The following is a 12656-nucleotide window of genomic DNA, read 5'->3' as shown; positions in this document are numbered from 1 at the left end:
GCCGCCGCGCTGCGCTAATAGATGGATCGGCCAGGCATGTCCAAGCAGATACGAGGGTTGGGATGATCCTGCAACATTCTGTACGCCCATCTAGTCGTTCTTCAGTGTTTTTGCCACAGTTCGTAAGCGTTTCTAGTAGCGCACAGCGACGCTAGTTAAACTCGGGATTATATGAGCACGGGTCGCGGCGACGCTGCGCTAATAGATGGATCGGCCAGGCATGTCCAAGCAGATACGAGGGTTGGGATGATCCTGCAACATTCTGCACGCCTTTCTAGTCGTTCTTCACTGTTTTTTCCATTTTGTGAGCGTTTCTAGCAGCGCACAGCGACGCTAGTTAAACTCGGGATTATATGAGCACGGGTCGCGGCGACGCTGCGCTAATAGATGGATCGGCCAGGCATGTCCAAGCAGATACGAGGGTTGGGATGATCCTGCAACATTCTGCACGCCTTTCTAGTCGTTCTTCACTGTTTTTTCCATTTTGTGAGCGTTTCTAGCAGCGCACAGCGACGCTAGTTAAACTCGGGATTATATGAGCACGGGTCGCGGCGACGCTGCGCTAATAGATGGATCGGCCAGGCATGTCCAAGCAGATACGAGGGTTGGGAGAATCCTGCAACATTGTGTACGCCTTTCTAGTTGTTCTTCAGTGTTTTTCCACAGTTTGTAAGCGTTTCTAGTAGTGCACAGCGACGCTAGTTAAGCTCGGGATTATATGAGCACGGGTCGCGGCGACGCTGCGCTAATAGATGGATCGGCCAGGCAAATACAAGCAGATACGAGGACAAGGCTGATTCTGGGTGTTTCTGCAGCTTTCCGTGCGTCTTCCAAGCCGTTAACGCGTTTTCAGTGTTTTGGCAACATTTTGTAAGCGTTTCTAGTAGCACACAGCGACGCTGGGTGAGAAGATGTGAGGATAGGCCCATTCCCTGCGTGTTTTTGAAAACTAGAATGTCTTGCTCGGGTCTCCATGACGCTAGGCTGTATGCGCGGAGCCGTAATAGATGGATCGGCCAGGAATATACAAACAGATACGAGGATAGGCCCTTCCCTGCGTGTTTTTGCAAACAATCGCTGTCCGCTAGAATGTCTGCACGGGTTGCCGTAACATTTGGCTGCGGAACGGAAAGAGATGGATCGGGCAGCCATCTCCAAGTAGATATGGATGATAATCGGCGTGTCTTTGCTTACTGTGTGGGGTAGGAGTGTTACATGTTCCATTTTTGCAAGCTAAGGCAAGCTACTAGTATTTTGTTTACTTCATACTTGTTTACCTGAACAATTCCTTGTTCATTAGATGTTAAAATCGGCTTGCAGGCTACTTTTCACTGATGTAATGAGGGAAGAGGAGGGAGTTTAAAATATAAGTTAGTAGTTCTGCTTGTTTTGCGTGTTGGAAAGATGGATTTTCTGGTTCTGGATAAAGCTGAAAATGGTTCTAGTTCTGGATACTAAGGAGTCGGTAACAAAATTACAAACCCTTATCTAGAGTTGGTCCGACAGGAGTTAATCCCAGCGACCCCTGCTGTGGAGATTATCCCCCTTAATCCCTCCCCGCGCACAGCGGATTAGCCGCCGGGAAACGGGCGTGCCGAGATAATCTCCAAGCAGATATGGTGCGGTGGAGAATCGTGACGTTTTATGGCTTCCCAGATTTCCTGACAAACCCTCACCCAAGTTGCCCGGTCGTAAAAGCGCGGTCTTGCCAGGCTGTAAATATGTCCGCTTTTCTTTTGATTTTCTGGAACTTCGATAAAAAAAAGTCTAAAAATACGCCAAAAATAACCCAAAAACCTAAACCTCTGCTTGGAGAGTAGCTTGGACGGAAGGAGAGTACGCATGAAAACACATGTTTGTTTAACGTTTATACCAGCCCTGCCACCTTGCCGTGATCTCCAAGCAGATCCTAGGCCTAGGGTCGAAAAAAAAATCTAAAAACCTAACGATCATCCCCACAACCTCTGCTTGGAGTTGGACGGAGGGAGAGAATGAACGCCTGAAAAGGCATGTTTGTTTAAACTGAAGGATTCGGTGCCCAGGGCGACGCAATAAGGAAGTACTCCCCACTGTGGCTTCTCCAGCAGCTTGAATAGTGAATTGACCCCCATAACCACATAAACTAATAAACATCCTAGACGGTCCAGCCACCGAAAACAATGGCAGGGACAGATTAGCATAATAACTGTCACTCTTTTTGAACAAATTCAGATGTTTTTTCTATACTGGTTTTCAAACTAACAATATCAAACCATGCAGAATGATCGGGATAGCTGTAACTGAGTCACATGAATCAAGAAAATACTATCTGCAACTTTCAGTTTCTGGAAAACCAACTTTGTGGTCAAATTTCAATTTTTCAAACTGTCTTGTCAACATTTCATCAAAGCCTCTAATTATAGATATCTAAAATGGCAACCTCACACCTGAATTAGCTGGGATAGTAAGTGAGTCTAGAAATATGGGTTGCAATTGTGGTGTCAATTTGGTAGTATGAGAAAGCAGCACTAGTATACATGTAGACTGGATCTCTGTTAGAACTGTTCAAGTAACTGCCGGCCAATCTATAACACCACCAAACCTTGGCAAAACAGTACAGTGGTGTAATTACTATATTCTGGGTAAGGTGAGGCTATCTTCTTTCTGTAAAACAGACTGTACATGTACATAAATTCCTTATCTGTCTTCAATATGTTACAAACACAAAGTGTCTTCAAGAGCCCTGTGCCCATGTTACCACCACGGTAGTCAGGGACAGAATGGGGCCTGGTAGTTTACGTTAGCCGAATTTATTGGGTTCTTATATAGTGCAAGCCTGCTCTTTAACGTTTATACCGTCCCCGCTACCTTGCCGTGCCCGCCCGTAAATGTGCGGTCCTGCAAGGCAATTAAATATGTCCGCTGTTCTTTTGGTATCCTGGAACCCCGATAAAAAAAAAAGTCTAAAAATACGCCGAACCTCTGCTTGGAGAGTAGCTTGGACGGAGGGAGAGAATATACGTCTGAAAAGGCATGTTTGTTTAACTTTAACGTTATACCGTCCCGCCGCCTTTCCGTGCCCGCCCGTAAAAGCGCGGTCCTGCCAGGCAATTAATTACCTCAGACACGCACGCAACTCTCCTCCTGCCAAACTCCGCGCGCGGCGCAGCGGCCGCCAAATCCCGGAAAGCGAAAAAGACTCCCATTAAAATCGATCCGGGCGGGCTGCTGTCATCGCCGGGCGCGGACATCCCTCCCGGGCTTCCTGCACCGCCGCTCGGTACGGTCGGCTCTGGTAGCGCTCGGCTCTGAGCGATGGCACTACTCTCCAAGCAGAGGTTTGGGTTATGGGGGGTATTTTAGCGTGTTTTTAGGCTTTTTGTATCGGGGTTTCTCTTTTGCACTGACTTTTGTTGGGTTTGGTGGGAAAAAAATTCAGTGCAAAAGAGAAACCCTGATAAAAAAGCCTAAAAACATGCTAAAAATACCCCCAAAACCCAAACCTCTGCTTGGAGAGTACGATAGCACTAGCTGTTATAGCCTGTACCAGGCTTCGGGACAGCCTCTACCAGGCACCGCGGATCGCTGGAAACATAGTAGAAATTGGCCAAAATAAAGGAATAATATGGCAGGGGAGGTAGCCGGCCAGAGAAGCTCCGTGTCGCGGGCAAAATGGAGCTCCTCTGGCCGGCTACCTTCTCTTGCCAATTAATACCCTTTTTAGGCCGATTTCTACGATTTATTCAGCCCGCAAAAGACTGGTGGAGACAGGGTCTGGACGGCGGCTACACAACCAGGCCTAATGGGGATTGTACGCTCTACAATGATGAGCGCCGATTGCTGTTCACTTTTTTTCCGCTTGTTCAATTGATTTCCATACGTTATGGGTTTTATGGGTGGTACCCTAAAACCAGACCAGGGCCCTTCCAGTAACCATTTCCCATGTTTACCGTCAGAATTGTGAGAATGTTTGCTCCATGAAGGTCAACATACATTGGGAAAGTGTTGTTTCAACTCAGTATGCAGAGAAATGACTGGAATATTGGCTTTGAAAAGCCCTAAAACTGCGCTGGATGCCTTTAATTTTAATTTCGAGCCCTGACGACGCCGCTCGGAGCTGAGCTGATCGATTGTAATTTCCACAAATAGCAGCCGCCTCTTGTCTTCCTTCCCAGGGCCTTTATCGGCCGGTTTAATTTCCTCTCTGTGCAGCCGGCGGCGGGCGGCAAGCGAGCAGCGTATAGCCTCGGTAGCAGGCTTATAAAACTGGGGGTTTGGTGGTCTTCGGCTGTTTTCTGATTAGCCTCCGTAGCAGGCTTATAGAACTGGGGGTTTGGTGGTCTTCGGATGTTTTCTGATTAGCCCAGTTCTAAAAAAACGGGGGTAGTTCAACCAGGCCGACTATGTTGTCTATATGCAATAAGAAAATAGCACATAAAAGCTCCCAAAGACCATGAAGACCCCCAAACCCCCAGTTTTTGGCGTGCTATGGAGGCTAAGCCTCGGGAGGGCCTGTTGGAGGCTACCTTAACGCCCCCCGGAAGGCCTGTTGGAGGCTACCCTAACGTCCTCCGGAAGGCCTGTTGGAGGCTATATAGTAAACGTGAGAGGTGACGGCCCTTTGCCGGCGGAACAAAGCCGCCCATTCAGCCCGGCGCGAAACTCAAGAAGACCCGCACTTTGAGCCGCCGACCGTGACGGCTGCTAAACACCGCTGTCGCCGCCCGCCCGTAGCCTCCAACAGGCTCCTCTGCAGGCTGCTGAACACCGCTGTCGCCGCCCGCCCGTAGCCTACAACAGGCTCCTCTGCAGGTAGATTGAGTGGCAGAAATCTATATCTGTACACCCGGTATAACTGCCTTTCGGCGTAACACACCAGCCAAATCGGCCTAGAAATCGAATATAGTTGGTAAGGGAAGTTGGCCGGCCAGGCAGGGTCCAACCAAGGAGCTTTCATCACCAGGCCTTGTGTCCAACCCAATGTCCAAGCAGATCCTAGGGTGGCAAAAGACATTATGAAATTGGCCAGGCAGTATCCATAAAATATAAATGGCTAGAGATGGTCCAATACGCCACCCAATGAACCCAAAACGCCAGTCCTTCTGCAGATCCCTGGGTGCTTGGGTGGCTTATTTTGGCCAACTTGATACTGTCTTTTTCCACCCTAGGGTCTTCTTGGAGATTAGGTCCAACCTGCCCTTGGCCAGCTTCATTCTTTCTTTCTTTTGTTTTAGGACTACTTATCCATCCTGCAGAGGAGCCTGTTTAAGACTACGGCCTGGCGGGTCTGGTCCCAGCTTGGCGGCACGGAAAGAGGATATCCTGCAGCTCGGCCCGGCTTCAGACGGGGGGTGCCAGCCCGCCGCCTCCCGAAGCCTGGCCTTGCCGACCGCCTCCCGAAGCCTGATAGAGGCTAGCTTGGCGGCACGGAAAGGGGATATCCGGCCGCCGGGGCGTGCCTTACCCGCAGCTCGGCCCGGCTTCAGACGGACGCCGCCAGGCCGCGGCCCGCACGACATGACACGGACTCGCCGCGCGGGAGGATCAGCGGTAAGCACGCGAGACACGGCTTCTCTGTTTTCATCCTGATCATTGGTGTTACAGGCACAGAACTCTGCAGGCAGAAAGGTTTGGGCTTTGGGACACACACACACAAACACAAACACACACACACACACACACACACACACACACACACACACACTGTAATACTCTGTAGGCAGAGAGGGTTGACACACACACACACATTAACACAGTCACAAACACACACGCGCGCACGCAAACACACACACACACACACACGCACACACACACAGTAACACAGTCACACACACGCAGACACACACACACACACACAAACACACACACACACACTTTTTTGTACTGGATTTTTTTTTCTACGCCAGACCGACGAAAACGTCTTCAAACACGTAAAAAAATAAGCGAAACCTCTGCTTGGAAAGCACACGTACAAAACTAAACACCCTCTCCCTCTCTTGGCGCTGCGATCAGCGTAAAGCTGCTTTCCGCGCCGCCTCGGACATTAATAACCTGCCGGCCTTTCAGCCGCATTAGCGGGAAGAACCGCCGCCTCCGTTTATACAACACCTCGGCAAAATCCCCGCTCTAAACCCGCCCGGCACAACATGCTAGCCTCTTCCAGGCTTCGCACTCCGCCTGGCACAACATGCTAGCCTCTACCAGGTTCTTCCTGGCACAACTTTCAGCCGCATTAGCGGGAAGAACCGCCGCCTCCGTTTGTACAACACCGCGGCAAAATCCCAGCTCTAAACCCGCTGTAAACATGCTAACCTCTTCCAGGCTCTTCCTGGCACAACCCGCTCTAAACCCGCCTGGCACAACATGATAGCCTCTACCAGGCTTCGCACTCCGCCTGGCACAACATGCTAGCCTCTACCAGGCTTCGGGAGGCGGCAGGAGAGAGTAGAAATCGGCCAAATAGAGAGATAACATGCCGGGGGAGTTGGTCTGCTGGAGAGAACAGTTTGCCGCTCCCGAACTGTACTTTACTTTTACTTGGAGTACTATACTGTACTGTCGCGAAGACTTGTGAATTGTAACACTAACGGAGATCCTAATAAGATAAACAAACAAACGGACTCCCGCCCAGGTTCATTAGCGCATTCAGACCGGCAATAATTAGAAAGGCCTAGCCTCTACCAGGCTTGAGGAGGCGGCTGGAAAGAGTAGATTTCTACTCTTTCCAGCCGCCTCCTCATGCCTGGTAGAGGCTAAGAAAGGCCGGCTGGAAGGATCTAGCATGTCAGGAGAGGCCTATGGTTAGGATTGGGGCCGGTAAAACACCCCTAAGTCGACCTGTGCCGTGAAGAATGGTAACCAGGCTATAGCTAGGCTTGGGCCCCCCAAAAAAACCCACAGCCATTCTATCTGTATTAGCCTGGGTTCCAGACCCATAGCACACTGGACACAAACCTTGCACACTGAGATATTTTGTGTCCAGTGTGCTTTGGGTCTGGCATCCAGGCTATATCTGTATCTGTATAGCCGGTATAACCGCCCTTTGGCGTAACACACCAGCTTCGCAGGCACGCGGCGCGGCGGCAGCTGGCTACATTACACCGAACGACTTGTTACACCTATCCCTTGAACTTCTAACTCTAAACATTGTTGAAAAGCTATCCTGTGGATACTGGTAATCAGGCTATTAAGCCAGACAGGCCCGGCCCAGCAGAATCGCCCCCAAGTTTACCCTGTCGCGGGCTGTAACCAGGCTAGACTAGGGCCCTAAGCCGGCCTGTGGAGACCGGTAACCAGGCTATCATGCCAGACAAGCCCAGCAGAATCGCCCCCAAGTTTACCCTGTCGCGCGGCCGGTCTGTAACCAGGCTAGACTAGGGCCCTAAGCCGGCCTGTGGAGACCGGTAACCAGGCTATCATGCCAGACAAGCCCAGCAGAATCGCCCCCAAGTTTACCCTGTCGCGCGGCCGAGTTGTAACCAGGCTAGACTAGGACCCTAAGCCGGCCTGTGGAGACCGGTAACCAGGCTACGGTGTAAAATATTAAAGGGGTCCGCCGGCCCGTCTGCAGAGCTGCCGAGGTGTGAGATGAAACAACGCGGCCTTTGTGTGTTTGTGTGCGGCGGGGCTTGGGCCATGCTGATTACATTATATGGATGACATCCTCCGGGAACCCCAAAACTGATGCGAGCGTGCGAATAAAAAAAAGGTTGGCAAAAAAAAGTTGTTTTCATTATGAAGTCTACGTGGTCATGAAGATTGAACAAATGTCATAGAATAATCTAGTCTTCAAATTCATTTCTTTACATTTTCGTCTTTTTTGTTTGATTTTGGCATTCTACGACATTGGTACCGTTTACCAATCCTTTTTTTTTGCAACTTGTGGTATATATTTGCTCATTTTGCAACTGTTCTGTACGATTTACAGTTTCGTTGACACGTTTTTTTTTAAACGGACGAAAATTCACGCGCGCGCGGATGTCATCCATATAATTAAATCAACATGGCCTTCTGACCTCCGGCCGTCAGGACACATCGGGCACTCAGCCGTGACGTCACGTAGGCCAAGTGCAAGTCCAAGACCTCTGTTTGATGTGCCTGGCGTCCTTGGTCTTAAACTTTCTTCTATCTACACAAGAAAACAGTTACTCAAGCAACTGGATAGCCTTTAAAAGGCATAAAAATAATGAAAATTCGTCCAGTTGCTTGACAAACTGTTTTCTTCTGTAGATAGAAGAAAGTTAGACCAAGGACGCCATACAAATCAAATAGACGTCGTGCGTGTCATTATGTGGACGTCTAACCTTCAACTTAACGTTTTAGCAATCTACTTGAACTTGAAGTTCATCAAAATTCTCAGTTTGTGTACTAAGAATCTTGTCAGTGAAAAACCTCTCCTTAATTTGCCGCAAACGCTTGACATGTACTTGGTAACGGGTTGGTATAAAATGACCGAAACTCTCCTAGAGATATATCCTCTTATGAAAACGCGTTTCGAAGTTGTTCCCGGATTGATTAAGCCCGTCAGGGTGATATAAACCTGAGCAGACGTCCGGTTTATTGACAGCGGGGCGGCAGTAAAGAGTTAAAGGCGAAATTTGCGATATTGACGATAACACGTCTCCGCCCGCCCGCCCGCCCTTATCACGGTTACGCATTAGTCGATACCCGGCGGCAGGGAAATCAGATTCCGCTCGCCGGTAACGCGTTATTTTACGTGATAACGCGTGATTTTACGTCGTAACGAACCATGACGTAAGGATCATCAGACGACGGGGACGGGGAGTCTCCATTTAAAAAAAAAAACTGTAAAATTTAGCAAAGTAGGGGAAATGGTTGGACAGGGGAGTTGGGCCACCGTAGAGTTCATTTGATACCTATGTTTGCCGAATTCCGTCATCCTAACACGGATTCTACCATCCTAGCCCTCCATAGCATGCCAAAAAACTGTAGGTTTTGGGGATCTTCATGGTCTTTGGGAGCTTTTGTGTGCTATTTTCTGATTTCATATAGACAACTTAGCCGGCCTGGTTGAACCCCAGTTTTTTAAAGAACTGGGCTAATCAGAAAACAGCCGAAGACCACCAAACCACCAGTTCTATAAGCCTGCTACGGAGGCTAATATTTGCCGACTTCTGTTAGACTAGCCCGAATTCTACCATCCTAGCGCCCTTAGGAAGGCCTGATCGAGGCTATTAAGGAACGGTGACCGATCGGGTTTACGTGAAAATAATGCGTTTGACGTGAAACAAGTGATGGAAGTGGTGGAAATAAGCTCGTCAGCGCGCTCGCGTGCGTGAAAAACGCCGGGAAATGGATTTTTCACGTGTTTCGGCGATAAGAGAAACCAGTTTTTTTTCTCTAAAGCTGCAGAATCTGAGCCGTGCGTGCGGAGGAACTTGACATACACGGTTTAAAACGGAACGCAGAGGAGTGACAGAGAAAAACACCGGGAACTGGCTCTTTCCTAGTCTCTATCAGAGTCTAATGGATTGATGAAAAATACTTGAAATTGGACAGATACAGACTGAATAGCCATACACTTTTTTTAACCCACGGCTAACATTCTGCCATATTATTAAGCCTATTTGCCCAATTTCTAACAAAACGTCTGTGATATTTTCAAGAAACCTTCACTAAAGATATAGAGATACAGTATAGACAACATAGAACTCTAGAAGACGTAAAGCACTAGAAGGGAAGGAACAACTGCAAAGAAACTATCGTACAGAGTTCGCCGAGACAAGCATATCTAAAATATCATCATAATCAAACGTAATGATATCGTGTGGACATAAGTGTGTGCAGGACATAAATCAACTCTTCAAGATATGTAAAGAATTTGTGAACATTCCTCTAAACTTTCCTACTTCGTGAAAAGCAATAAAACTCAAACCACTTGTCATAAACCATGAAGCCAAACCAACAGATTTGAATTGACAAGTAAACATGTTTTGCATAGCCCCTCTACCAGGCGCCTTAGGCTACCATTAGACCCCCTAGGCGGCTAACTCCTCTGGAATGTTCTTCGGTCATTTTAGCCAATTTCTAGCCATCTGAGGAGCCTGTTAGAGGCTATGTTTTGCACAAAACTTAAAAATAACTACCAAGAAGTGAAAGTTTCCTTCCAAGAGAGTGAAAGTTTCCTTACCACAGGTGAGGAGATGCGGCAGCCGGGACAGTCGCAGATCGGGGGGTGCACCTGGAGGATGCCCTTGGCCATCAGCGTCTTGAGACTCTTTCCCTTGTGCCGTATGCTCCTCTTCCAGTCCTTGGCTGTCTCCCGACCCGAGATGAACTGGAACTCGTTTGGCGTGAGCATCTCGTTGCTGAGGCGGATGGAGGGCCCTTTGCTGCCCTGGCAGAGTTTGTTGATGTAGAGAAAAGCCTTGTTCTCACCGCACTCCACCTCGATAACGGGCTCGCCGCTGTCGTACAGTATCTCCACGTCCTCGCACCCGGCCAGCGCCTCCTCCGGCCGGGGCGCCGGGTGCAGCCCCGGGAAGAGCCCGTAGCCAAGGTGCCCGTAGCCCGGTAGCCCCGGGATGGCCGTGGGGTGCAGCGGGTGGAGGTGCATAGCCGGCCCGGCGGGGGCGTCGCGGTACTCCGGCTGGAACGCGTCCGTCTTCTCGGGCTTAACGCCTGATGACATGTCTTTAAGGAAGTCGCTGCCGCCTCCGGGCAGCGTCTTGGTGGAACTAGTAGTACTGTTGGCTTCGAAGGCGGAGTTCTCCTTCCCAGGTTTGGGTTCTGACGACGCGCCGGCCAGGGGGTTCTCTTTCCCAGGTTTGGTGGCTAGCTCGGACGCAGGTTTCGTCGGAACGTCGGCGTCGTCTTTAGACTGTTCCTTACTCCGCATCTTCCTCCCCTCCTGAGGAGCATCGTCTCTCCGCGAAGACCTCTTGGCCTCCACCTTGGAGAGGTTGAGCGCTTCCGACATGATGTGCCGGCGGTCGGGCGGACACTACAAACACTAGGCTGCGTCCTGTTGGTCCTACACACACACACACACACACACCGCGGCGGCAGACTCGCCTTTCCCCCGGTCTGTTTACAAAACACTGCGGCGGTGCCTGCGGCTAACGCACGTCCGGATCCCCCGGCTGGCCCGGGCTACTTCAGCGGGGCACCGCGACAGTTCCTGCCGAGGAAACTCGCACAAACCTCCCGGCGGGGCGTCCCGCCTTTTGTCGGCGCCCGGATATAACTAACAAACCTGCGGCGGCGGCTCAATAAATAGCGACACTCTCTGATTGTGGCTTAAATAACCCGCTCTCCAAGCGTCGTAAGTCCGGGCAGCCGGCGGGCGAGGTGACGAGGGCCTTCCGGCGATGCTCTGGCGGAGTCGCCGCCGAAACTTTCCCGGGTTCGCCCCGCTGGTAACGCTGTGTGCAGGAGAAACACGGGCGCCTCTCGCAGCGGTTTTCCCGCAGTTTGCTTTGCCGTGCTTCGCTGTAGTCCTGTGCGGATCGGCTGTCGGCGACACGGCGGTCTCCAGACGGGAACACACAGGCTACTGCCGTGCCGCGGCTCACTGCTTTCCTGCCTTGATTCACCGCCGACTCCACGTGACATAACATTAGGAGAACCCACTCTACAACAGGGGCGTTTCCGTCATAATATTTTCTACGCTTTAAACTCAACATCTTTATTAAGTTCACACATATGTAGTAAATTGTACTTTTGTAAGATTTGTGAAATTAATGTTTTCTATCATACAAAAGAAATGTGGATTTTGGAGAGGGAAAAGAAGGATGGTACGTCCCTCCACACCCTTCACCCCCCTCCGCCAGTCGGCCCGTCCGGCGGCCCCGGGCGGTTAATCGGCCCGTCTACCGTCGGAACGCGATACAAATCAATAACTGCACGGTCGTAAGCAGCTCTTCCGGCGGGCGCGCGCCCTCCCCCCGGAGCCGGCCGCCCGCCAGCCAGCCGCATTAGCCAAGTCGGCGCTGCTGATTGCCCCTTTGTGCCGCCGGATTTTCGGCGCGGATAAATTGCGCTCGCTTAGCCCACCGATTTCGGCGCGGCGTCGCCGGTCCTGTTTTTACGGCGCTCAGCCCGACATAATAAGTGTGTTTTACTGGGCGGATGCCCGGCGGCGGCGGCCTTAGTTTAACAACAACAGGCAGGCACGGGGTAGCGATGAATAGAGTATTATAGACGATGCGGGCTTCCCCCACCAGACTTACACACCACCTCTGGTTCAAAAACAGCAAAATTTAGCCACATGGGGACAATAATTAGCCAGGAAAGTTTGCTTCCATTTGCCCTTTCAAGTGGGGAATAAAACCACAACGGTGGACCAACTCCCCTGGCCAGTCAAACCCTGTTTTTGCGGAATTCTGTAATAGAAGCGCCCTCGGGAAGGCCTGTTGGAGGCTATGTTGGTGTCTCCGCGAGGGTCGCGCCGTGCAGCGGGCGTGACGGCAGCGGCAGCGGAGCGTGGCTTACCTGCCCGCCCCGGCTCAGCGCAGCTGTCCGTCCCGTCAAATCGCCAGCCGCCGCCCGGGGCACGCTCCGCAAACATCGCGGGACAACCCGACAGGCACGCCCCGCCGGAATACACCGCCCGACACGCTAAAATCACGTCCTGCGGGGCGGAAACACGTCTGATGTCTGACAGGGGGGTCTGGTGTCAGGGAGGGGGGTCTGAATTCCAGAAGGGGGTCTTGTGT

At 50.9% G+C, this 12656-nt stretch overlaps 2 protein-coding genes across 2 annotated transcripts in view; one reads left to right on the top strand and one right to left on the bottom strand.

Annotated features, from left to right (window-relative positions):
* The window catches only part of LOC109466936 (sterile alpha motif domain-containing protein 11-like), a 41746-nt gene extending 30227 nt beyond the window's left edge, over positions 1-11519 (bottom strand). The window contains exon 1 of the mRNA XM_019764809.1: positions 10130-11519. Coding sequence (XP_019620368.1) covers positions 10130-10918 — 789 coding nt within the window. The 5' untranslated portion in view covers positions 10919-11519. The remainder of the gene's footprint in view (positions 1-10129) is intronic.
* An 843-nt stretch (positions 11520-12362) lies between these two features.
* LOC109466935 (GATA zinc finger domain-containing protein 14-like) overlaps positions 12363-12656 on the top strand; it is a 21645-nt gene continuing 21351 nt past the window's right edge. The window contains exon 1 of the mRNA XM_019764808.1: positions 12363-12595. Coding sequence (XP_019620367.1) covers positions 12363-12595 — 233 coding nt within the window. The remainder of the gene's footprint in view (positions 12596-12656) is intronic.

Source organism: Branchiostoma belcheri, unplaced genomic scaffold (genome assembly GCF_001625305.1).
Source record: "Branchiostoma belcheri isolate BF01 breed outbred unplaced genomic scaffold, Haploidv18h27 scaffold172, whole genome shotgun sequence".
Taxonomy (NCBI): domain Eukaryota; kingdom Metazoa; phylum Chordata; class Leptocardii; order Amphioxiformes; family Branchiostomatidae; genus Branchiostoma; species Branchiostoma belcheri.
Note: the sequence above shows the minus strand (reverse complement) of the source record. Positions and strands in the feature narration are given on the sequence as shown.